At 44.1% G+C, this 26,075-nt stretch overlaps 1 protein-coding gene across 1 annotated transcript in view; it reads left to right on the top strand.

The window, feature by feature from the left end:
- The window catches only part of LOC120927021 (bile acid receptor-like), a 104,765-nt gene extending 89,253 nt beyond the window's left edge, over nucleotides 1-15,512 (top strand). The window contains exons 8-11 of the mRNA XM_040337419.1: nucleotides 5,801-5,929; nucleotides 8,752-8,868; nucleotides 10,881-10,994; nucleotides 15,137-15,512. Of these exons, the coding sequence (XP_040193353.1) occupies nucleotides 5,801-5,929; nucleotides 8,752-8,868; nucleotides 10,881-10,994; nucleotides 15,137-15,375 (599 nt within the window). The 3' untranslated portion in view covers nucleotides 15,376-15,512. The remainder of the gene's footprint in view (nucleotides 1-5,800; nucleotides 5,930-8,751; nucleotides 8,869-10,880; nucleotides 10,995-15,136) is intronic.
- Nucleotides 15,513-26,075: the final 10,563 nt, after the last annotated feature.

Here is a 26,075-nt window from a genome sequence, read left to right as displayed (position 1 = left end):
ATTTTGTAACCTTCCAGTATCTGGGAACGCATTGCACAGACCTTTCTGCAAGGCCTCCCGAAAATGGTTCATCTTCTGCTCCCTTTGTGCCGGCAAGATAAGGTCCGCAACCTTACTCTTGTAACGTGGATCAAGGAGGGTTGCCAGCCAGTAATGATCCCTCTCCTTGATAGCACGAATATGAGGATCCTTACGCAGGCTTTGCAGGATCAGGGAGGCCATACAACGTAGGTTTGCTGAGGCATTCGGTGCGGAGTCCTCTGGGTCACTGAGGACGACATGATCCGCAGCCACCTCGTCCCAGCCACGTACAAGTCCATGGGTTCCTTGGGACTGTAATTGATCCCTTGAAGACTGCTGCTGATGCTGAGTGCTAGGCTCCACCTCCATGGTGACACAATCCTCCTGCTCCTCTTCCTGTGTGATAGGCGGGCAAGCAGGAACACTGTCTGGATAAAGGGGGCCTTGAGAGGTAAGGAAGTCCTCCTCTTCCTCCCTCTGTTCTGCCTCAAGGGCCCTGCCCATTATTCCACGCAGCGTGTGCTCCAACAGGTGAATAAGAGGGACAGTCTCACTGATGCATGCACTGCCACTGCTCACCATCCTAGTGGCCTCCTCAAATGGTGACAGGACAGTGCATGCATCCCTTATCATGGCCTACTGGCGTGGAAAAAAAAAAAAGCTCCCCTGACCCTGTCCTGCTGCCATATTGGCACAGATACTCATTGATGTCCATCTGCTGCGTGTGCAGCCGCTGCAGCATGGCCAACGTAGAGTTCCACCTGGTAGGCATGACACAGATTAGGCGGTTCTTGGGCAGGTTGTATTCCTTTTGGAGGTCTGCCAGCCGAGCACTGGCATTATATGACCGTTGGAAATGCACACAGAGTTTCCTGGCCTGCTTCAGGACATCCTGTAAGCCCGGGTACCTGCCCAAGAACCGCTGCACCACCAAGTTAAGGACATGAGCAAAACAGGGCACATGTGTCAGTTGTCCCTGTTGCAGGGCAGAGAGGAGGTTGGTGCCATTGTCGCAAACCACCATTCCTGGCTTAAGCTGGCGTGGCGTCAACCACCTCTGAGCCTGCCCCTGCAGAGCTGACAGAACCTCTGGCCCAGCGTGGCTCCTGTCCCCCAAGCACCGCATGGCATCGCTTTGCCTGCATTCCTGCGTAGCCCCTTGAACGCCTTCGGAGCACCGCTGGTTCCGAGGACACATCAGCACAGGAAGAGGCCACAGAGGAAGAAGAAGAGGAGGGGGTGGAGGAGAGAGGTGTGTCACAACCAGTAGTAGCATTTTGGAGGCGTGGTGGCGGAACAACCTCCAACACTACTGTACCTTGTCATGCGTCCTTCCCAGTTGCCAGCAGAGTCACCCAATGTGCCGTGAAAGATAGGTAACGTCAGTGTCCATGCCTGCTGGACCATGAGTCAGCGGTAAAATACACATTCCACGAACTCACGGAAGGGGGCAGAATCTACCAACTGAAAAGGCAGCAGTTGAAGTGCTAGCAATTTAGCCAAGCTAGCATTCAACCGATGGGCATGTGGATGGCTGGGAGAGCATTTCTTTCCGCGCTGCAGCAGCTGGGGCAGGGAAATTTGCCTGGTACAATCTGCCATCGGTGTACCGATAGTAGATTGCCCGCAAGTACTTGGCTGTGACACACCTAATTCTACACCTTCAGTCCTATCAGTGCAGGCTTCAGAGAGGACTAAGGGTATAGTGGGGTTGGAGATCCCAGCTGATGAGGAGCAAGGGGAGGTCCGCTTTGTTCTTTGGTGTGGGTCTTTGAGGTACGCTTGCCAACGAACTGCATGGCAGGTCGACATATGTCTGGTCAAGCATGTGGTGCCCAAGCGGGTGATGTTTTGGCCACGCGAGATACGCTTGAGAAATATGTTACAAATAGCAGCAGTGCAATCTGATGCACTCGTCTCAAAAAAGGCCCACACCAAAGAACTTTTGGAATAACGCTGAGAGACAGCAGCGCCCTGCACATGCGTAGCTCTGCGTTGTGATGCAGTCGGTGTGTGCTGCCCTTAAGCTGGCCCCTGGAGGGCATCCTGCCTCGTTGGAGATGTGCCTGTGCCTCCTCCTCCCTCCTATCAGGCACCCACGTAGAGTCATCCCCTCCCTCCTCATCACTGTAGAAAACATGGCAGTATGTTGCAGCTGGGGGAACATGACTGCCAGATTGCTGTCCTTCTTGGGCACCCCCTCTCTCTGGGCTCACGTTACTGCCTTCCTCTAGCTGTGTACCATCATCGGAGCCTTCAAAACGCTGTGCATCCTCATGCAGCATGTACCCAACACTGTGGTTAAACAGTTCGGGGGACTCCTCAGGAGGACATGGTGGGGCTAGGGAAGGAGTGACTGATGCCATTGAGCAAAGGGAAGATTACACTCTCTCTCTTAACCTCCGCACCACACTACACAAGGCCGACCTGCTGGCGGCCTTTTATAGTGTGGGGCGTGTACTAAACCCCCTGAGCCATAATTGGCCAAAGCCACCCTGGCTTTGGCCAATTATGGCTCTCCGTTTTTGCAAGCTGCGATTGGCCAAGCATGCGGGTCATAGTGCATGCTTGGCCAATTATCAGCCAGCAATGCACTGCGATGCCGCAGTGAATTATGGGCCATGACACACCACTTGAATTTGGCACGAACGGCCCATAACCTTCGTTATTAGACGAACGATCGAACATACGATGTTCGAGTCGAACATGGGTTTGACTCGAACACGAAGCTCATTCCTATTTGTCACCTTCTTAAATTGTAATTTGATCTTTAGTTACTATATATAGTGTTTTCTGTACTGTTGGCAAATAAATCTCAGTGTTCCAGATAACATGGCCCATTCAATGGGTGCCTTGGTTTTACATATTCTTTTAATAGGTATTATGCTTTGCCACTAAAGACTTGCAATGTACCTCTAGGTGTGCCTCACAAACAGCAATTGAGCACTGGGAACACAATGCTTGGCCCAACTGAGATCCTTTTTTTCTGCTATGGGAATGGGGAGGAAGGATTAGCAGTCACCATTTATGGAAAATTATAACAATTGACATAGGTTTTTAACCTGCTTTCATGTCAGTTCCCTCTGGGGTCCTGGTGTGGTAGACATGATAAGTTAAGATCCATCTGTACAGAGAATGTATATCCAAGAAAGATGTAGCCAGCAACTCCAGAATCCCATAAAAATCTTTATTTGCTAAATGAAGGTCAAGATTAAAAACAACTGACGCGTTTCGGCATACAGCCTTGTTCACAGCATGAAAGAAAGTATATGTTTCTGATGAGGAGAACACATTTTGGAGAACATCCAGAAAATGGGAGTACCAAACACAGATGTTGAGATACAGAAATTTCTCCTCTACTGTTCCCTGCCACACACTGCAGATAAAAATTTTAGAAAGGTTTTTACTCAATAACGGCCATTTCATATCCCACTGTTATATGTTGCTGCAAATCAGTAGTAGAGGCCCAGGGGCATATGGCTGCAATGTATTTAATTTATGGATAGGGTCTATTCAGGTATGATCATCATTGCTATGGTACACTTCACCTAAAACAGCCACAGTTTGTCTATGCTTTGTATGCATGTACTGAATGTCCCCTGGGCTTAAGCAGCAGAATATTATTAGACTAGACTCCCTCAAGAGCTGGTTCTGGCTAGCTCAGTAGCTTTCTTTAAAAAAGGCCTATATATTTCCTAAATGTACATATAAATATATCATTAGGTAAAAGTTGATCCAGGGACTATTGCTGATTGCTTCTCGGGGGATCAGAAAGTTTTTCCCCTGCTGGATTAAATTGGATCATGCTTTGCAGGGATTTTTTTTCTTCCGTTGGACCAACTGTGGGTGAAGGATTGTGTATATGGGATTGTATGTTTTTTGTTTTGTTTTTTTCCCTTGGTTGAACTGTATGGACTTGTGTCTTTTTTCAGCCTAACTATGTAACAAAGGGCCAGATTCACAAAAGAGATACGCCGGAGTATCTACTGATACTCCGGCGTATTTTAAAATTTGCCGCGTCGTATCTTAATTTGTGATTCACAAACAAGATACGACGGCTTATGGCTAAGATCCGACAAGCTTACGGCTTCGTACGCCTTCGGATCTTAGGCTGCAATACTTCGGCCGCCGCTGGGTGGAGTTCGCGTTGTTTTCCAGCGTCGGGTATGCAAATTAGCTTTTACGGCAATCCACAAAGCTACTCGCGTGCGTTACGTCGTTTTTTCCCGTTGCAAAGTTAAGCTATTTTTTTCATGGCTTAACTTTACACCAGCCATGTTAAAGTATGGCCGTCGTTCCCGCGTCGAATTTTCATTTTTTTTGGCTTAAGTACGGCGTAAGTACGTTACGCACGTCGCCATTCACAAGCACATCTGGGGAACCGTAATTTTGCGTAAAGCACGTCGGGAAATTTACTAACGTAGCATGCGCAGAACGTTCGGTGCGGGAGCGCGCCTAATTTAAATGGTACACGCCCCATTTGAATTAGGCAGGCTTTCGCCTGACGTCTTTACGTTACTCCGCCGCAAGTTTATACTCAAGTGCTTTGTGAATCAAGCACTTACGAGGAAAACTTGCGGCGGTGTAACGTAAAGACGATACGTTACGCCGCCGCATTTGTACCTGAATCTGGCCATATGTATGTAATTACACACACATAGTTACCCCCCTACCCCCTTACCTAAATCACAGGGTTATTCACCTGCAGTAATCTGTATTTTTTTAATATAGGATGGGTGACATACACAGTCATCCATTCACAGATCCGAGAGTCAGAGAGACTTGTAGTTCTCAATGAAGCACACGTGAGATTACATCACCACACTCATAGTCCATAGTCATAGTCTCATAGTCCATTGATTTCCTCCTCCAGCTCCATGACCTAGTTACACCACTTTTACCTACAGGTAAGCCCATATGCACCTTGAATATCTCCTAAACTTGCAGAGTTTAGGAGACATTCACGGTATATGTTTGCGCCAATGTCATCAGTGCATGTGCACAGAAGAAACAGCCCGTCGTGACGTTTTTTCATTACCCGTGCCGTGACTGGCAGCTCCTGCATTCATTCAACCCAAAAATAACTCCGGGAGACATGTCGCCGGCCATAGCCGTGTACGGGGACCGCTTCAACAGCGTTGATCTAAGGTAAGTATTTAAAAATGAGCTAGCATGCGATGCATACTAGCTCATTATGTCTTTGTCTTGCAGGGTTTTTTTTTCTGAGTTTACAACCATTTTAAAGGGGTTGTAAAGGTAAAAGTTTTTTCATGCATTCTATGCATTAAGGTGAAAAAACATCTTAGATTAGAGGCCCCCCCGAACCCCCCTTCACTTACCTGACCGCCCGAAAGTCCCACACCGTGATTGCGCAGGCTTCTCGGCCCTCTTCCCGGCTCGTTTATTGGTCCATAGAAAGCAGCGCAGCCATTGGCTCGCGCTGCTGTCAATCACATCCAATGACGCGGAGCGCCGGGGGGGTGGGGCCGAGTGATACAGTCGGCAGCTATGGCCGCCGGCTGTATCACAGGAGCGCACCTGCAAGAACTCAACACCATGCAAGTTCGCTCGCATGAAGGTGTTAAGTCCTTGCGGGGGGGGAGCCGAGACAGCCGCCGAGGGAACCCAGAAGACCAGGTTCGGGGCCACTCTGTGCAAAACGAGCTGCACAGTGGAGGTAAGTATAACATGTTTGTTATTTAAAACATTTTTTTTTAACTTTAGTGATCCTTTAAGTAAGTCTGCCAGTCTGATATATCTATATATTTGTTTCTTGCAGGTTTTGAGTTACTGGATCATGATGATCAGATTGCTCTTCTGAAAGGCTCCACAGTTGAAGCAACTTTTTTACGTTCAGCACAAATATATAACCTGCAAATTGCAGGAGGTTTACTACAAAATAATGATGGTAAGTAGGAAGGAAAATCTAAAACAGGTGTTTTATACCACTGAATTCTTCCTTTTATTCTAACAGAGCAGTGGACAAAAAAAATCAGCCAAGTTGGATTAAATAGCATGCTAGTTGAAAGAACAGGTCCAGCTAAGTAAAATGGGGTTCTGGGAGGCTGCTGCATGGCAGAAGGTTTTTCATCTTAATGCATAGGATGCATTAAGGTAAAAAAACATAAGGGTGTACAACCCCTTTAAATATTAGCACCACGCCAGTTATCTCTATTATCCTGCTGTATTAACTCAGATTTGAGGTATTTGTGTATATCGGAGCATTTGTTTCTTTATATGTGTATCTTTCCATGGGATCAACATTATAAATGGGAGCTCAATGGATGATTTAACCCTGTGTGGGTTGATGCTCATTTGCCGAGCATGAAAGTGCAAGGCAACTTAATTTGTTGAGTGGATAGCCAGAGGGGAGTGAAGTCACTGTTTGCACGTGGTGTGGTGGATAAACTAAATTACTGTATATACTGGGAGTATAAGCCGAGATTTTCAGCACATTTTTTTGTGCTGAAAATGCCCCCCTCGGCTTATACTCGAGTCACCTTCTTGCTCCTGATCTCCCGGACTTTGGGGTCTCCTGGACCCTAAACTTGGCACACATGTAGCCCCACTGCGCCGATTTTTCAAAGCCGGGCACCCCTTCCATAGACTCCCATGTTAAACATCAGTCTAGTCATGGGCATAGTGAGGCATGGACACAGTGAGGCATGGACACAGTAAGGCACAATGAGGCATGCAGATGGATACCCTAGGCTTATACTCGAGTCAATACGTTTTCCCAGTTTTTTGTGGTAAAATTAGGTGCCTCGGCTTATATTCGGGTTGGCTTATACTTGAGTATATACGGGTAGGTCTGCTCTCAACTTGTTTTGAATCTTCATTGATTCCTCACTGTTATGCCGCGTACAGACGATCAGAAATTCCGACAACAAAACCGTGGATCTTTTTGACAGATGTTGTCTCAAACTTGTCTTGTATACACACGATTGCACAAATGTTGTCGGAATTTCCAAACGGCAAGAACGCGGTGACGTAGAAGACGTACTATTAAAGGGAAGTTCAATACCAGTCGTGTTAGTAGAAGTTTGGTGAGAGACGATTCACGCTTTTCAGCCTCGTGCTTTTCAGTCCGTAACAGCGTGACGAATGCTATTTTTACGAACGCTAGTTTTACCAGACCGAGCGCTTCTGTCTCGTACTTCATTCAGAGCATGTGTGGAATTTTGTGCATCGGAATTGGCTACAAAACGATCGGAATTTCCGACAACAACCTTGTTGTCGGAAAAAGTTTGAGAACCAGCTCTGAAACATTTGTTGTTGGAAATTCCGACAGCAAATGTCCGATGGAGCATACACACAGTTGGGTTTTCCACTCACATCGAACATTTGTTGTTGGAAATTCTGATCGTGTGTACGCAGCATTACATTTGAAGGACTTATTTAGTCAATGGACATTTTTGGCATTTATCACTTGTCACAAATGTTTTTTTTTATGGAGTTAGATCAACCCTTGCGGTTTTTATTTTTGCGCTATAAACAAAAATAGAGCGACAATTAAAAAAAAAAAGCAATATTTTGTACTTTTTGCTATAATAAATATTCCCAGTTTTTTTTTTTTTCTAAAAACATTTTTTTTCTTAGTTTAGGCCGATATGTATTGTTCTACATATTTTTGGTAAAAAAAAAAAAAAAATCGCAATAAGCGTATATTGATTGGTTTGCGCAAAAGTTACAGCGTCTACAAAATAGGGGGTAGTTTTATGGCATTTTTATTATTATTATTTTTTTACTAGTAATGGCAGCGATTTGCGATTTTTACCGTGACTGACACATCGGACACTTTTGACACATTTTTGGGACCATTGTCATTCATACAGCGAACAGTGCTACAAAAATGCACCGATTACTGTAAAAATTACACTGGCAATGAAGAGGTTAACCACTAGGTAGCGCTGAAGGGGTTAAGGGTGTTCTAGTGAGTGATTCTAGCTGTTAGGGGGAGGAGCTATCAGTGAAACATCAGCGATCAATGTTCCCGATCACAGGGAACAGTAAATCCCTGACAGTTCACTAAGCAGAACAGGGCACTGCCTTGTTTACAAAGGCATCTCCCTGTTCTGCCTTTGTCATCCAACAATCGCGGGTGCCCGTGGCACATCGAGTTCCCGGGATCCGCAGGCACACTCACGAGGCTCGTGGCGGGCACGCTTGTTCCCGCTGGGCGGCAAATTTAAAGGGAAGTACAGGTACGCTCATTTGCCTGCCCGTGTCATTCTGCCGACGTATATCGGCGTGCAGCGGTTGGTAAGTGGTTAATCTCTTGTGGTTTAGCATCAAAGTGTTGTGCTAAATACATACGTCTAGTTTATTAACCATGTCCAAAGTAGGCCCACGGGCTAGATTAGCTACCTTGTCAAGGAATGTGGTTATATGCATGGGTGTTTTAAATATAAAAACTATAGTTTGTTTCAATGCATTTAAAATTGTCATCATGAAGAGAGTTCAATGACTGCAGCTGTTCCCACTACTGAACAGTAGCCTACCCCGGAACGAATACTTGTGCTATGAGTATTTCTTTAAAGGGCCTGACCTAACTTTCTGTGTCAACGGCTTAATCAAAACCATTTAATTCAATAGAATACCAAACCATGTTTATTAATAAAATATGAATACAGTATAATACATGTTATCTTTCACAAAAAAAAGGTTCTAAAGAATTTAACACATTAGACCCATATGAGAGACTAATTATAAGTACAACTTTTCTTCCAGGTCTTCTCAGATACCAAAGCCATTCAACCGAATATTACCATATTCAGGATTTTGACAGATGTCCCCTGTATTCTATAGAAACACCTCCTCACCAAAATATTCCACAGTATAACCCAGGTATGATATTTGTTATTTTACTATTTAATTTAATGCGTGTGTTCGTGCAGGTCTACCTTAAGACATAAAACTCTATGTGGGTTCCCCTCTCCCACTCTTTAAGACTGAACTCAGGGTATGATATTTATTGCAAATTTATATAGGTCCAATGTGTACCAATGTAAGCATACCTCCCAACATTTTGAGATGGGAATGAGGGACACCTACCAAAACTTATGTAGGCATGTGGCATGCCCCCCTGCCACACCCCCTTAAAGGAGAATTAAGGGGGGCTTTTTTTTACCATTACTATTCCTTTATATTGGCTTTTAAAATGTACAAATGCAGCAATTTAGAATTTGCAAGAAAGGTTTAGCACTGGGAAACACTTTTTGAAAGATAAAACGTGCATTTTATATACAACTATATAGATCAGATCAAAGTGCAGGACAAAGAGGGGGAAAGAGGGACAGAGGGACATTGCTCCAAGTCAGGAACAGTTGGGAGTTATGCGTAAGTATGCATATCTCATACCCGAGTGTCCTTTGGGGAAGCTGGCAATTACTGTAGTAGTCGGTGCAACTGCAGTGATAGTTGCAGCCTTCTGGGTCAAGGGGTCACTTGTCTGGTAATGCCATTATTCATAGAACATCTTGTATTTTTTAATGATTACAAGGTGTTCTCATCCACTCTAAGAATGCTTTGGATTCTTAAAACTAAATTAAAGGCATTCTGTGAATGGCTACAGTGCTGAGCAAGCAAACCCTTGTGGTCAGTGTGCAGAGGAGAATCTAACCGTCACAGGTCCCAGAAGATAGCAACTATCACTGTGGTAGCGCCAACTACTACAATGATTGCCAGCTTTCCCAGCGGCCCCTCAGGTATAAGATATGCATACTAACTTTCAGCGGCGGCCCGTCCATATGGGGCATTGCCCCCCTAATCAATGCGCCTGGGCCCTAATTTACATGCAAGGAGCCGGACGCATGGATTCCAATGGGAGTTTTTTTTTCTAGAAGCACGTGATTAGAGCCTGAAGCTCTAATTGGCTTCAAAAAAGGGTGGGCTCAGGGCACTGCCCCCGGAGCCCATCCAATTGTATGACAATAGCGAATTAATATTCGCTATAAGCCAAGCTGCTGTGATGCCAAGGAAGGAGGAGATGCAGAGGCCCGCCGCAACCTAGATGGGGTAAGTGCGGGGAACGATTGACCGCCGCTGCTTACATTGGTCCAAGATGAAACAATATACAAAAAAGATCACACCTGGTGTTCAGTTCAGTTTTAGATAGTAAAAAAAAAAAAAAAATCAGACCTCAGATGCAGCACAGTCCAATTTTTCAGTTCAAACCTAGCTTTTAAATGTACCAGCAATTCCTTTCAAACTTATGCCGCGTACACACGATCATTTTTCAGCATGAAAAAAAAAAACATTGTTTTTCAGCATGTGAAAAAAATAAGTTTTTCCAACTTCATCATTAAAACGACGTTGCCCACACACCATCGTTTTTAAAAAATGCTCTAGCAAAGCGTGGTGACGTACAACGCGTACGACGGCACTATAAAGGTGAAGTTCCATTCGCCTTTGGGCTGCTTTAGCTGATTCTGTGTTAGTAAAAGACGATTCGCGCTTTTTTGTCTGTTACAGCGTGATGAATGTGCTTACTCCATTATGAACGGTAGTTTTACCAGAATGAGCGCTCCCGTCTCATAACTTCCTTCTGAGCATGCGCAGGTTTTTAACATCGTTTTAGCCCACACACGATCATTTTTTACAACCCGAAAAACTACATTTAATTGTTAGAAGTTTTTGTTTCATGTTCAATCACGGTGTATCAGTATTGCGCTAACCAAATGGAGAGGGAATTTCACATTAGCAAAAAAAAACAAAAAACTGCTTCCAGAGGAAAATAAGGAAGATAGGTAATACAAGTAAAATTAAAATTGTAACACATTTATACTGTATGTAAAGATTTTTTTCTTAGCTAAAATGTGTTAATCTATGTGTCATATTGTTTTTTTTATTTTTTCCAGATATTACAGATGAATTTATTACCCCATTGTTTAATTTTTTCAGAAGCATGGGCTCTCTTAACGTGACTGAAACGGAATATGCTTTACTTTTTGCAATAACAGTGTTCTTTTCAGGTACACAAAAAAAAATCCTTATTTTATAATGAGCAAAAAAAATAATAATTGTGTATGTGTGTGTACAGTGCCTAGAAAAAGTGTTCATACCCCTTAAAATTGTCCACATTTTGTCATGTTAAAGCCAAAAACATAAATGTATTTTATTGGGATTTTAAGACCAACACAAAGTGGCCCATAATTGTGAAGTGGAAGGAATGTTTTTCAAATGTTTTTAATTTTTTTTTTACAAATAAATATGTGAAAAGTGTGGGGTGCATTTGTCTTCAGCCCTCCTGAGTCAATACTTTGTAGAACCCCCTTTTACTACAATTACAGCTGCAAGACTTTTTGGGGATGTCTCTACCAGCTTTGCACATCTAGAGAGCGACATTTTTGTCCATTCTTCTTTGCAAAATAGCTCAAGCTCTGTCAGTTTGGATGGAGAGCGTCTTTGAACACCAATTTTCAAGTCTTGCCACAGATTCTCAATTGGATTTAGGTCTGCACTGTGACTGGGCCATTCTAAAACATAAATATGTTTTGATCCAAACCATTTCATTGTAGTTCTGACTGTATGCTTAGGGTCGTTGTCCTGCTGGAAGGTGAAGCTCTGCCCCAGTCTCAAGTCGTTTGCAGACTTTTGGTTCTAAGTTTGCCCTGTATTTGGATCCATCCATCTTCCCATCAATTCTGACCAGCTTCCCTGTCCCTGCTAAAGAAAAGAATCCCCACAACATGATGCTGCCACCACCATGTTTCACGGTGGGGATGGTGTGTTCAGGGTGATGTGCGGTGTTAGTTTTCTGCCACAAATAGCCTTTTGCTTTTAGGCCAAAAAGTTCAATTTTGGTCTCATCTGATCACAGCACTTTCTTCCACATTTGCTGTGTCCCCCACATGGCTTCTCACACAGTGCAAATGGGACTTCTTATGACTTTCTTTCAACAAAGGCTTTCTTCTTGCCACTCTTCCATAAAGGGCAGATTTATGGTGTAATAGTTGTCCTGTGGACCGATTCTCCCACCTGAGTTGTGGATCTTTGCAGCTCCTCCAGAGTTACCATGGGCCTTTTGGCTGCTTCTTTCATTAACTCTCTCTTTGCCCCACCTGTCAGTTTAGGTGGATGGCCATATCTTGGTAGGTTTGCAGTTGTTGCATACTCTTTCCATTTTCAGATGATGGATTAATCAGTGCTATGTTCAAAGCTTTGGATATTGTTTTACAACCTATCCCTGCTTTAAACATCTCCACAACTTTATCCCTGACCTGTCTGGTGTGTTTCTTGGCCTTCATAATGCTGTTTGTTCACTAATGTTCTTTAAAAAAAAGGTGTAATTAGGTGACTTACAAAGACAATTGGTTCAACTAGATTTTAGTTAGGGGTATCAGAGTAAAAGGGGCTGAATACAAATGCACGCCACACTTTTCAGATATTTACAAAAAAAAAATTGATCACATAAAATCTCAATAAAATACATTTGAATTTTTCGTTGTAACATGACAAAATGTGGAAAATTTCAAGGGGTATAAATAATTTTTCAAGGCACTGTATACTATCACTGCTAAATATTAAAGCCTAGCAGATCAATTTATTAAGACTAGAGCAGCCAGAATCTGGAGCAGTTGTGCATGGCAACAAATTCACTTATAACATTCATTTTTCAAAGCATAAAGTGGTATTAAACCTAAAATGTAATATATTGCAGCTTACCAATCCTTAGGTTTGGTGGCTACATTTGCATTTTTAGGCTTTTCCCCCCTGTGTTTTCACCTGGTGATCTGACTAGTAACACCTCCTGTATTAGAGTGCCCCCACTCTGGATGAAGGGGCACATTTGGACAGCAGCATTGTCAGTCTGGGGGGAGGGGAGTCTTAAATGTACTAGCAGATTTAGACTAACAAGCTGAAGCCAAACTCCAGCTTACACTGCATTTACACAAGCAGTTACAGCAAATGTTTTTTTTTCTTTTGGGATACATGAATAAAACAAAAGTTGATCATTGTAAGCACTCCTGCTTAATTGTTTCAACACTCGAAACTGCTACATTTGCAAGAGAACTTGTGAAGAACAACAGACTTACTGGCAGGATCACCAGGTGAAAATAAAATAAAGAAAACAAATGTAGCTATCACATCTAAGAATTGGTAAGCTGCAATATAATAAATGTTTGCTTTTGGGTTTAATACCAATGGAACAGACTGGTGCTAAAAGGTTACTATGTCCAGCTGCTCCAGGTTTTTTCAGCTCCAGTTTTAGTAAATTCCCTCTTTATTTTTCTTTAATTAGCACAGTGCATGCGTTTTAAATTATCGGTGCAAAATATCTCTCACTTTGGTTTGACTTAAAATCTTCAGTCCTCTGGCCACCCCCCATTTGCACTCATCAAAAGTTCTGACTTTGTCAACCTTTTCCACCTCTCCATTTATAAATGCTGTCCTGTAGCTAATGAATGAAAAACAATCTATGAACGGAGGAGGAGGACCTTTCATTCATCTGCTTGTCCTTATTTTATTGAGTGCTTTTTATTCGTGGAAGCTATAGTACACATTCTATGAATGTGGGGGGGGGGGGGGGGGCAAAATAGGCAGCAATAATCAGCACTCTTGACAAGGAAGATTATGGCTGCAGGGGATCAGAGGACAGAGGAGTTAAACTAAAACTGCAGCCAGTCAGCACAAAGGGCACTTTACATTGATTGTAATTCAAGGTCAAAAAACCTTCTGTGTGCAGCAGCCCCCCTCAGCCCTACTAATTCTTACCTGAGCCCCATCTCAATCCAGCGATGTTGCACCCTCGCTCCTGATTGACTGAGACACACAACGGGCGCCATTGGCTGACAATCAAAATCAGTGAGCCAATGAGGAGAGAGAAGGGGTGGGGCTAAACTACGGCTCCATGTCTGAATAGAAATACAGAGCAGTGGCTCGAGTGCCTCCATAGCAGCTTCTGTGGGGGCACTTGGCAGGAGGGAGGGGCCACGAGCGCTGGCAAGGGACCCGAGAAGAGGAGGATCTGGGCTGCTCTGTGCAAAACCACTGCACAAGGCAGGTAAGTTATTTTTAAACAAAACAAACAAGACTTTAGTATCACTTTAAGCCGAGATTCGAAGCAGCTATAGGCAGGTTGATTGTACCCAAGTCGATTCATCAAATTTTAACTTGCGATTATTGCCAATGGCTATAGCTGCTAGCAATTATTACTGTGTTCTCCCGGCAGTGATGGCTCCCTGCGCCCCCCACCAGGAGAATAATATACCTCTGCAGGACTGATTCCCCTATCAACACTGACTTCACTGATGGGTGAATCGAGCAATTTTATTTCCTTCAAGAATTGCATCATCTATGGTCTGCCTTAGACTATAGGATTAACTCCTAAAACACTTACTGCTTTACCAACCTGATTAAAATTATGCCAGTCCTCAATAAATACCTGACAGATGTTATGACTCCCCTAAAATTAAAGTGGTTGTAAACCCACTCTGACAATTTGCACCTACAGGTAAGTCTAGATTAAGGCTTACCTGTAGGTGCAAGAAATATCTCCTTAACCTACACGGTTAGGGAGATATTTGCAGAAAAGACTGCACCGATGTCTATGGCGCATGCGCGCCGTAGACAACGGCGCAGGCGCTCTGAGTGGGCCGGGTCTTGAATGGGATAGTGCCAGGATTATGCCGGTCCTGCACGGGATCGTGCTGGTCCCGCGAGCATGCATGTTGCCTACGAGTCTCTTCCGTGTATCGCCGCTCCGGCGCTGTGACTGGCCGGATGCGCGATACACGGAAGAGACTCGTAGGCAACATGGCGGCAGAGGGGAACGAGGAGTGTTTTGGGGGCTTTGTTCTCAGATAAGTGCCACATAATGCGCTAGAATGCTATGCATAGTAGCTCATTATGCCTTTCTCTTGCAGGTTTTTTTTTTGCAAGAAAAACAAAAACAGGTTTACTTCCTCTTTCAGGTGTCTTTCTTGCTGCTTGTGTATGAAATGGGAAGGTTGTTGTCTAATCCTGCATATACTAGTGATGTGGTACAACAGCAACCTGACAAAGATTCAACTCTGCTTATTCACTTATCATTTATTTTAAATGGCTGAATTTTTCCTGTCATCAATATTTTACAATCACAATTTCCTGTCATCACTATTACTTTTTTTTATAGATCGTCCATTCCTAAAAAACAAAATTTGTGTTGATAAACTGCAAGAGCCCCTACTAGCAATTTTACACAAGTATTCCAAAATGTATCATCCTGAAGATCCTCAGCATTTTGCACGCTTGACTGGCCGTCTAACTGAACTAAGGACCCTTAATCACAACCACTCAGAAGTGCTGATTTCATGGAAAATGAGAGACAATAAACTTACCTCACTAATTAATGGAGGCTGGGACCTACAATGAACTCCAAATTCAAAATTTACTATTAGACTTAGTACATATTGTTGTTAATTTATGTAAATCTATTTGTTAAACCGTTGGGCATTTTAAGGCAAATATGTTTTTGAAAAATGATGTGACATTTTTTAAGATAAATGGGTTATGGTCAGGGCCGCTGATAGGGCAGTACAGGCAGCCCTGTTGTACTGGGCCCGGACCCCAGCAGCTCCACAGGGGGGCCCGGACAACTTTACAGTTAATTTCTGTCTTAAAAAGAATACAGCTTTCTAAACTTCACCTCCTTCCCCCGCTACTACTTGCTAAGGGAAGGGGCTGTAATTACATATTCTTGGGCCCCATCAGGTCATCAGAGGGGCCCAGGATGTGAGCGCAGTGGTGGGACTATTTCTTGTTTTTCGGGCGGATGTACATAACACTGTACCGCACATTACTCTGCTTTTTAATTAGTCCCGGCCACTGCTGCTCACTGCCTTCCCTGGTGGAGTGATACGATGCTGCACTCCGCCTCCTGTCCTCAACTCCTCATGTGCAGAGCACTGCAGAGTGCCGAGACTGAGATGAGGCTGACAAGGGAGCAAGAACCTGGGCACCATGGCTGCAGAGCACACAGTGAGTGGAGCACAGAGGATAGACTCCTCACTGTGTATGGCTTACACACAGCATGGCATGTTACAGTATGTTTATTTAGAATTATGATACACAGGCAGCATAGTCAGCATGTGCTCTGTAATGGATCTGTCACAGTGTCAGATTGCTGTTGGGTGCTTACTTTGTTATGGCTGTACTGGGTTAATGTTTGTAACCCACAGTACAGCCAAAGTCAGAACCCAAAAGCCATTTGACACTGACAGATCCATGACAGAACACATGCTGACTGTGCTGCCTGTGTGATTTTCATAATGCTGGTGAAGATGTTGCTTTACACTTGCATTTGGGGGGGGGGGGCAGTAAACATGTGCCCCCCAACCACCCCCCTTTAACCACTTCCTGTCCAGCGACGTACTGGTACATTGCTGGATTGTAAGGGTGATATCTTGATCATCGCTACAGCGATGATCAAGATATAATTTTTTAGCCCCAGCGATTCTGCACAAAGTAAAAAGTAATCTTAGTGGTTAAAAAGCCCCTTAGATTACTTTTATAGTCAGTGGAAGGGGGTTCCACCACCATCACGCCACCACCTTTGCTGGGCTCTCCAATGCAATCGGGTCCTGTGAGCAGCAGCATCAAGTTCCTGGGACACAGTGGGGTAGATTCAGGAACAATTTCCGCCGGTGTAGACTGAGATGCGCGGCGTAAATGCCAATGTGCGCCGGCGTATCTCCGCGCCGTATTCAGCAAACAATATTACGCCGTAACGTAGATTTTTTTTTTTCGTTTGGACCTTTCCACGCCGGTGCGGCGTGGGCGCCCATTTACGCTGGTCTGAACTAGCGCGGCCCTGGTTTTTCTATTTTAAATATGCAAATGAGGGAGTTGGTCCGATTCAGCAAATTACGAATTGCCGGCGCAGGCTACTCCCGGTGCGTGTAACTCTGGTTTGCAGGGGAAAGTTACCCTTTATAAAGCAGGGGTAACTTTACACCAAACTTGCAGAGGTCAGCTGGAGAGCAGCTAAAGCAGCAGCGTTACAAACGACCTGAGCAACAACACTTGCTGGACAACACATAGAGGCGGTCCCCATGTTGGGAGAGGCCCTCAATAATTACAGCCCTCTCCTCTGGGCTGAAATTGGTCATCCGCCCACCTGAGGATTCCTCATCAGCCATAACTGCCCCACCACAATGCAAACCACCTAGCTTGGAAAAAAAAGCTTCAGTACATTTGCACCTGCAGGGCGGAAGTCTGGGCTGATTCATGGACTGGGCTTTGGTAGTAGGTCGGCGGAGCTCAGGGATCACGCCGGGGCGCAGTTCTGAGCATGTGCAGATTGGGGCATTTACCCCTGGATGTCACTGAGCATGTGCGGTCTAAGATGCGCCCCGGCGTGACCCCTGCGCCACGCTCCCCGCTTCATTAGCATAGGGAGCCACCCATTTTATTCTACCCCGCCTTACGCCGAGCTACGCCGCCTTACGCCGTGTAAAATCCGCCACGCCGGGGCAAGAGACAGGAAAAAAGTTTCCTGAATCACTAGCATGCCTCTCTGCGCTGCTCCGGCGCAGTGTAAAAAAGATGCACTGCGCCGGACCAAAGATCCGCTGATGTTCCTGAATCTGGCCCACTGTGTGCTGTCAGAAACCAGGAGCAATTACCGACTTGAACAAGCAACTGATCAAACCGATCTGGGTTTGATCAGATGCTTTGGAGGCCAGAGGATAGATATGGGGTCTAATAGACGCCAGATCTCTCCATAAAGGGGACCTATCACTGCCCCATGCTATAACTAGAGATGTTGTTCATTACTTCTGATAGCAATAAAAGAGATACAAAAAAAAATGAAAGACACAGTGAAAACATTTTTTGTTAATAAAATAAAATTGAAAAAAAAAAAATTAAACCGTCTCTGTCCCCCTGTACTGATAAGCCATAATGATTGTGTGTGCATATGTAAACGGTGAGAAATCTGCAGAGGTGGGGGGAGGGGCCTGGGGTGGGGTTGAGGGCGGGATTAAAGGGGGCCCCGTCAGGTAGTCTGTACGGGGCCCCATGATTTCTAACAGCAGCCCTGGTTATGGTAAACTGGTAAACAACCATTTGCATATAGTTACAGTGCATATCAATATGGGCTCATGCACACAGGACATTTAAAAAAAAACAGCGCTACAGGATCGCTAAAAACTGTTTTTTTTTTGCGTTTAGCCACGTTTTTACATTAACGTTTACCCACGCTAGCGTTTTTGGGTATTTTTTTATTGAAAACACTCTCTATAATGTAAAAACGCCTTTTGCAATTTTTCGTTACATCAAATGCCCCTAACAGCAGCTATAAACATTTCATGTGTGCATGAGCCCTAAGTATTTAGGAAGGCAGTATTCCTAAAAGAAAAGGCATACAATTATAGCCATTACATCTTACTTGCATCATTGTTAATGTTTATAGACTGCAAAATATGATGTTAAGAGATTTGAAAAAGAAGCAAAAAAAAAGATATTGCAATTAAAGTAGAGATAAAACCCATCTATGTAGTATATGACTATTGAAATAGACTGTTCCCAGTGAAGAAAAGATAGTATCATAGCAGTGATAAAAAATGCAGTTTTTGTCAAAACTCAGTGGAAAAAAACCCTTATAGGGATCCATTGTTTGTATTTTTATTTTCATTTTTTACTTGCATACAGTATGTGAATGTGTTCAGATTATTGTAAAAATAATGTATCTTATTACTTTGCGTTAATGCCTAATATTGCTGTTTCTATTTATAATGTTTACTTAAATCTCTAAATCATAGCAGCTTATTTTTCTTATTACTTATGCCTGCGGTGCTTCTTGTATAGGAGCATATTTCAGTGATAGTGGTTTACAGTTTAACAAATTTTAATCTGTATTCCCCTAGAGTTACAAAGCCAGTAGATATACTAGTTTGCCATTTTCTATCCATAACTGAAGTATTAATTGCTTGAAATAACCCTTTGAAATTGAATCTATATTTTGCCCATGCCTGGCTAAGCAACAGGTTTACCCAAAAGCTGCTCCCCTAGGTTATACTTAAAGCGGTAGTAAACTCAGTTTTACCACTTAGGCCTCGTACACACGACTGTTTTCCTCGACAAAATCCATTAAGAAAATTGGTGGCAGAGCTTTTTTGCCGAGGAAAACAGTTGTGTGTATGTTTTTCGTCGAGAAAACTATCGTGGATCTCGTCGAGAAAAAAAGAGAACATGTTCTCTTTTTTTTTGTTGGGAGTCTCAATTTCCTCGTCGTGTTTCTCGTCGGGCTGGTTTACTACGAGAAACACGTTTGTGTGTATGCTTAGAAACCTGCGCATGCTCAGAATAAAGTATGAGACGGGAGCCCACCTTCGATAAAAGTAGCGTTCGTAATGGAGATAGCACATTCGTCACACTGTAACAGACTGAAAAGCGCAAATCGTCTCTCACCAAACTTTTACTAACACGCTGCAACACGAGATTAGCAAAAGCAGCCCCAAGGGTGGCGCCAATGGAATAGAACTTCCCCTTTATAGTGCCGTTGTACGTGTTGTACGTCACTGCGTTTGAGAACGACGAGATTTTGTCTTGAGAGTGTGTATGCAAAGAAAGCTTGACAAGATTCTCGACAAGCCTGACAAGAAACTCGTTGAGGAAAACACTATTTCTTTTAAAGGAGTTGTAAAGGAAAACATTTTTTTGCCTAAAATTAATGTCTGCAAGGTAGACAGACAGAATAGTGTAACGATTCTGTTAAAAAACGAGTAAATACCTATTAAATTCCTTCATCTATATCACCTCCGGCGTTCTAGTTTCTGTTCTCTCATTCACTTCCTGGTTTGCGGCGCTCGTTCATGTAAGAACTGCATTTCCCAGTATGCATTGCGGCACGCCCAGTAATTCACACCTCCTTGAGGTCTCTAACACGTAGAGAGCGTCCTGCCGCACAGATGTAGTTCCCAGGAGGGGGCGAGCACGTCACTGACCACCGCAGTAAACCCTCCTATCACGGTGGTGAGTAACAATCAGACAAGCAGGAAGTGAACAGAACAGAGAAGAAATAGAGCAACTTCTGAGCAAAAACGAACAATGAGGAAGGGAAAAGAGGAATGTCTGCAGGTAAAGGATGCTTATTATGAAAAAAAAAAATTCCTTTACAACCCCTTTAAGACGAGATTTTCGGTCGTGTGTACGTACCTAAATGAAAGCCTATAATAAGGCTTACAGGTAGGTACTCTGAATATCTCCTAAACGTGCACTGTTTAAAAGATGTTCGGCACATGCGCTCTGAATGCCGGAACCTTCAGGGCCCGTGCCGTAAACAGCGGCTCTTGCGATGCCATCGACTGATGTTAAGGGAAGGTGGAAGCCCTCTAAGCGGTGACAGCGCTGGAGGGTTTTTAAGATAAGTCTCTCATAATGTGCTAGTATGAAATGCATACTAGCACATTATGACATTGTCATGCAGGGGAATTGTTTTTTTTTTTTCTTTAACTGTGGTTTACTACCACTTTAACTTTCCTTCACTTCTCTGCTATTCCATAATCCCACACAAGAAAACACAAGAAGCCTTTGGAAGTTTGTTTTAGTCAAAACTTGCATAGAGCTAAGGACTTTGACTTTCAGTATGTTTATTTGACGCAACTTGGATGCCATTTGGATGTGGTTTGCATATTCTATGGGGACAGAATTGTGCTAAGATCGCACCAAATTAGCACAGGACCCTTTTCCACATCAGTTTTATTAATTAATTAATACAATTTAAATAAAAAAATAAAGGTTTGGCAAGAAAAAAACTTAACATCAGAAGCCCCCATCACAACAGCCCACCTAACATCAAGGTCCCTATGACAGTTCCTCCATGCATCAGGGTTTCCATCAAAGTCACCCTTTCATATCAGGGCTCACATTACATCATGTTTCTTATGAGGCCCCGTACACACACGGCCGAGGAACTCGACGTGCCAAACACATCGAGTTCCTCGGCGTGTTCAGTCCTGGAGCCGCCGAGGAGCTCGGCGGGCCGAGTTCTCCCATAGAACAACGAAGAAATAGAGAACATGTTCTCTATTTCCTCGCCGAGGTCCTCGTCGGCTTCCTCGGCCGAAAGTGTACACACGGCCGGGTTTCTCGGCAGAATTCAGCTCTGAACCGAGTTTCTGGCTGAATTCTGCCGAGAAACTCGGTCGTGTGTACGAGGCCTAAGAGTCGACTCGACCCTCCCCCCCCCCCCCACATCAGGGCCCCCCATCAGAATCAGAGACCAACTGATCGGAATCCTCAGTCTATGCCTTAAACCTGAGGATATACCATTGACTGTGGGTAGGCTAAAATCTTGCAGTAGACAGTAGACCAGATGTGACCCACAGGCCGTACTTTGGAGGCCCCTGCTCTATGAAACCAAACGCTGCATCATACGAGGAAGAGGAGTGGTACTCATGGTTCCTTATAACCTGAAGTACCAGACATACTTCTTTTATCCAGGCAGGCAAATAGAGCAGTGGGGGAGTTAAGGTATGGTGAGTATACACTTGTTTGTGTGCGTGAGGAAAGAGTAAGCAGTTTGGGGATGGGGGGGGGGGGGGGTGTTGATCATTGAAGTGAACCTGTTGCATTGACATGCATAGGTCTTTACTCATTAGGTCAGGGTTTCTCAACCAGGGTTCCTTGGAATAGGCTTCCTCCAGAGGTTCCTTGAAAAATGAGCAACCTCTTATGGGGTAATTCTTCTCAATGACCACAAGTGTAAGGAGCATCCTTCCACTGATCACCACACTAATGTATCATGATTTTAAATATAGTCATTTTAAGCAGTGGTTCCCTGATATCAGAAATTGTATTTCCAGGTTTCCTCTGTGTTGAAAAGGTTGGGGAAGACTGCATTATATTTATATCAATTGTTGGTAGAGCTGACCGATCATAAGGAAATCTCAGATTTTCACAAACTATGGACATAAATCACGAAGTTGGAATTCTTTAGCCCCATGGTATTTTTCTCTTTTGTGTCCCACGGCCATCTTTATTCATGTTGTCATTGTACGTTAGGTTTCCTAAAGTCATGGATCCACAGAATCAAATAACATTCTTTGTGGAGAAATAAAAGTATTGGGCTTGTCATAGGAAACAAAACTTGTCTGGGCATTATGCTACTTTTGTGTGATTGTGACACCAAGTAGACTTTATACAATACACAGCTTGGCCACCACTGAAATATTCATCAATTTCTCATAAATGTCTTGCTGAAATTTCAAATAAACTGTCAACAAAAATATTCCTTGTCTCAGGTATGCTGCAGATCACAGTCAAGCAAAAACCTTTTGTAAGTGTATATATAACCTAGGATTATGTAAATGTACTAGTTCATTTGTATGATGACTCTAGCTCTTGTTTAACAATGTCAGTGATTTTTATTGTTGTCTATGAATAAAGCAAATTATTACTAAAACTATAATAAAAGAAGTATGTTTTTTTTTAAAACTGCACAAAAAAGATGACTAAATATTTGAAATCATTGCAATTCTTTTTTTGGCAAAGAATATGTGGGTTAAAAGCCATGAATATTTCTTATATGCTATTTTCACTTACAGACATTACGAAAGATAAACGCCATTAAAATGACTTAAAAATTAAAGACATGTACTCCCTACAAAAAAAAAGGAATTCTTATCCATCTGCCCACCCAGCCCAACTTCACTGTCTTGAAGAAATAAACTTGCTGAAAGTTTTCTGCATCCAATGATTCTGAGAGATCTGGAAGCCTGTCCCCTGGTGCGTCCCTTGGTTGCCAAATCTGGACTCTACATCACTGAAGAATACAGTAGTGATGCAGAAGACAGCAGAAGGAACCACAGCTCACAATGAGGAATCAGGCATCCAACAATATCAGAAGTATGCAGGATGCTAAAAATTCTTGGTGGGGCTAATAGTTTAACTGCAGTTGCCCATAGCTTCTTGAGTTTATTGCTGAATCCTTGTGACACAGAGTAGACCTGTCATATTACTATCTCACATGCACAGTTCCAGATGCTGTAACTAGGACTGTGTTCCAGAATAGTTGGGTATAAATTGGAGGGTCTCCTCATCATCACAGATCTTGCCGTAGGGTCTCCAAATACAAAGACAGATGCAGATCATCCTCGGGGGCCCCTGCAATTGGACTTTGCTGCAACATTCATCTGGAGTAGGGTTGCCACCTTTTCTTCAAGCCAAACCCGAACACGGCGCATGGAAAAAAAAATTGTGCTATACACTATAGGATTTGAAAGACCTAAAGGAGAGCAATAATGCATCACGCTTAGCGCACGGTTGCAAACAGTGGGTGTGGCCAATTTGCGTTGACAGGTGGCAACAGATTGGTGTGTGACTATCTTGGTTACTTGGGGAGCCACAGTCCGGTCTGAATAATGTGTTTGGGTTTTAGGCAGACTGAAACCCAGACACATGATTCAAAACCTCAGCTGTTCAGGTTAAATTTCCGGACATGGTGGCAATCCTAGGTGTCAGTGTCACCCCCCTTTGTAATACAGGGTTGGGGTCAGTTTTACCTCCCCATAACACAGGGGTCAGTCTCACCCCCTTCATAATATAGGGGTCAGTGTAACGCCCTCCATAATACATGGGCCCCAATAGAGGATCCTCATTATATCAGAATCCCCTTATGTCAGTGCTCCCCTTAGAGACCCAAAAAAATACAAATTTAAATAATTGCAGTATATACTGTGCAATCTCCACACACATAAAATACTGTATGAATAGTGGTGTAAATCCATTCCAAAATGTGTTGTGCTAATATCCAATTTATAAACTCCTTTTGAGTTAGATACATTGGATATTAGCACAGCACATTTTGGAATGGATTTACACCACTAGTCATACACTATGGGCCAAATCCACAAAGACCCGGCGTAACGGCGAATTTCTAATTTAAGTTACACTGCCTTAAAATTTCTACCTAAGTGCCCGATCCACAAAGCACTTACCTAGAAATTTCTGGCCGTGTAACTTAAATTCCGCCGGCGCAAATCGTTCCTCATTTCATGGGGGCGATTCCCATTTAAATGAGGCGCGCTCCCGCGCCGGCTGTACTGCGCATGCTCGTGACGTCATTTTCCCGACGTGCATAGCGCGAAATTACGTTACGCCGGGCTTTGTGGATTGCGACGTGTCAATAAAGTTGCGTCGAAAAAAAAAAAGATACGGCGCGAAAAAAAAATTCAAATTCGAAAAAAAAAACGCGTCGCTAGACAGAAGGGTCTGCTTTTACATGGTGTACTAACTTTACACCATGTAAAAGCAGCCCTAATTTTGCGTATGCAACTTAATACTTACAGAGAAAAAAAGAAGCAGAAAAGCTTTGTGGATCTCCGTAAGTGCTAATTTGCATACCCGAGGCGGCATTTCGACACGAAATGCCCCCAGCGGCGGATGCGGTACTGCATCCTAAGATCCGGCAGTGTAATTCAATTACACATGCCGGATCTTCTCCCTAACTATGGAAAACTGATTCTGTGGATCAGTTCCACAGTTAGGACCAGGGATACGACGGAGTAACAGCAGTTACTCCGTCGTATCTCTTTTGAGGATTTGGCCCAATATGTGTATGGAGATTGCACCGTATATACTGTATGTTTAAATAAGATTGCAGTGTATTAATACTTGAATTATACTTTTTTTTCCCACCATCATTCACAATTATTTTTCACATTTTAATTAATATAATTATAGGGGGAGGTTGCGCTGCATTTTTAATATTATTTTTTTTTTAGATCCGAGTCCCCTATATCTGATTCTTTTTAGAGGACAGCTGTTTGTCTCTAAGGGGGGTGCTGATATAAGGAGAGTTTCCCTTATCAAATAGAGGTCTCTAACTGGGGGGGGGGGTGCTGATATAATGGGGGGTTTCTAAGGGGGGTGCTGACTGCTGATCTAAATGGTCATCAGCAGTCAGCACCCCCCTCCTAACATCGGTCCCCCCCTTGATTAGATCAGGGAACCCACCCATCAGTGTTCCCTTCCCCGAAAGACCCCCATTAGACTGCCTTACTAAGAGCCGCTTCGAGCCAGGAAGTGTGGGAGCCGAAGTTTGGGGATTGAGCTCCTCTACTGTAGTGCTATTTTCCTTCTATCCATTGTGTGGGGGGCCTTGGGGAGAAGTGTATCGGCAAGACACAGGAATCAAGACATTTAAACTGGTGCACTTGCTCACAGGGCTGCTGTTAGCAATTATTGTGGCCCTGTATAGCCTACCTCATGGGGCCCCCACCCCCTGAGGGAAAGAGGTGGGGGGAGGGAGGTGAGAAAGGGGGAGGTGAGAGAAGCGGTGGTGAGGTGAGGGGGTGAGATAAAGGGGGGAGGAGGCAGGAGAGAGAGGGGGATGAGAGAGAAAGAGAGAGAGAGGGGTGAGAGAGTGGGGGATGAGAATAAGAGGTGGGTGCGAGTGAGGGGCTGAGAGAGAGAGAGAGAGAAGGGAGGTGAAAGAGAGGGGGCTGACAGAGAGGAGGGGGCTGACAGAGGGGGGGCTGACCAAGGGTTCCCCCCCGGTCACGAGTGGCAGCCTTCAATCCCCCAGCGGTCAGTCGGCCGGCCAGGTCACGGGCGGCCCCTCCCCCGGTCAGTGAGTCAGTCGGGGCTTCGCACTTACTCCATCTCGCGGGCAGCGGTGGCTTCTCTCCGGGCTGCTTGTTTGCTGCTCGGTTCCCCTGCATGTGTTTTCTCCCTCCTCTTCTCTGTGTGCCTCCAGCCGGCCAATCCGATCGGATCTCCTTTCGGCCAATCGGGTGATGGGTCTCATGACCCGCTTCGTGATTGGCCAGTAGGAGATTCAGTGTTACAATAGCGAATATTCATAAATCTATGTATTGTAATCAGTGGCGGTGCGACAGCGAGAAGGGGTGGCGCTCCGGCGCCCTCTATGGACGCACTGCCACTGCTCACAATAGGTAGTCATACTAGCAATACCAGCAAAAAAAAGTGTTATAATTCACGTACTCTCTCCATGCTCCTGTTTTGTTCCCGACCTTCTCCATGGGTCATCGGTACTTCTGTCTATAGGAGTCAACACCAGCCTGTCTCAACCAGGGTTTTATGTAACACTAGGGTTCCCCCAGAAGTTG

Source organism: Rana temporaria, chromosome 2, assembly GCF_905171775.1.
Source record: "Rana temporaria chromosome 2, aRanTem1.1, whole genome shotgun sequence".
Taxonomy (NCBI): Eukaryota; Metazoa; Chordata; class Amphibia; order Anura; family Ranidae; genus Rana; species Rana temporaria.
The sequence above is the reverse complement of the archived record's forward strand: the minus strand, read 5'-3'. Positions and strand labels throughout refer to the sequence as shown.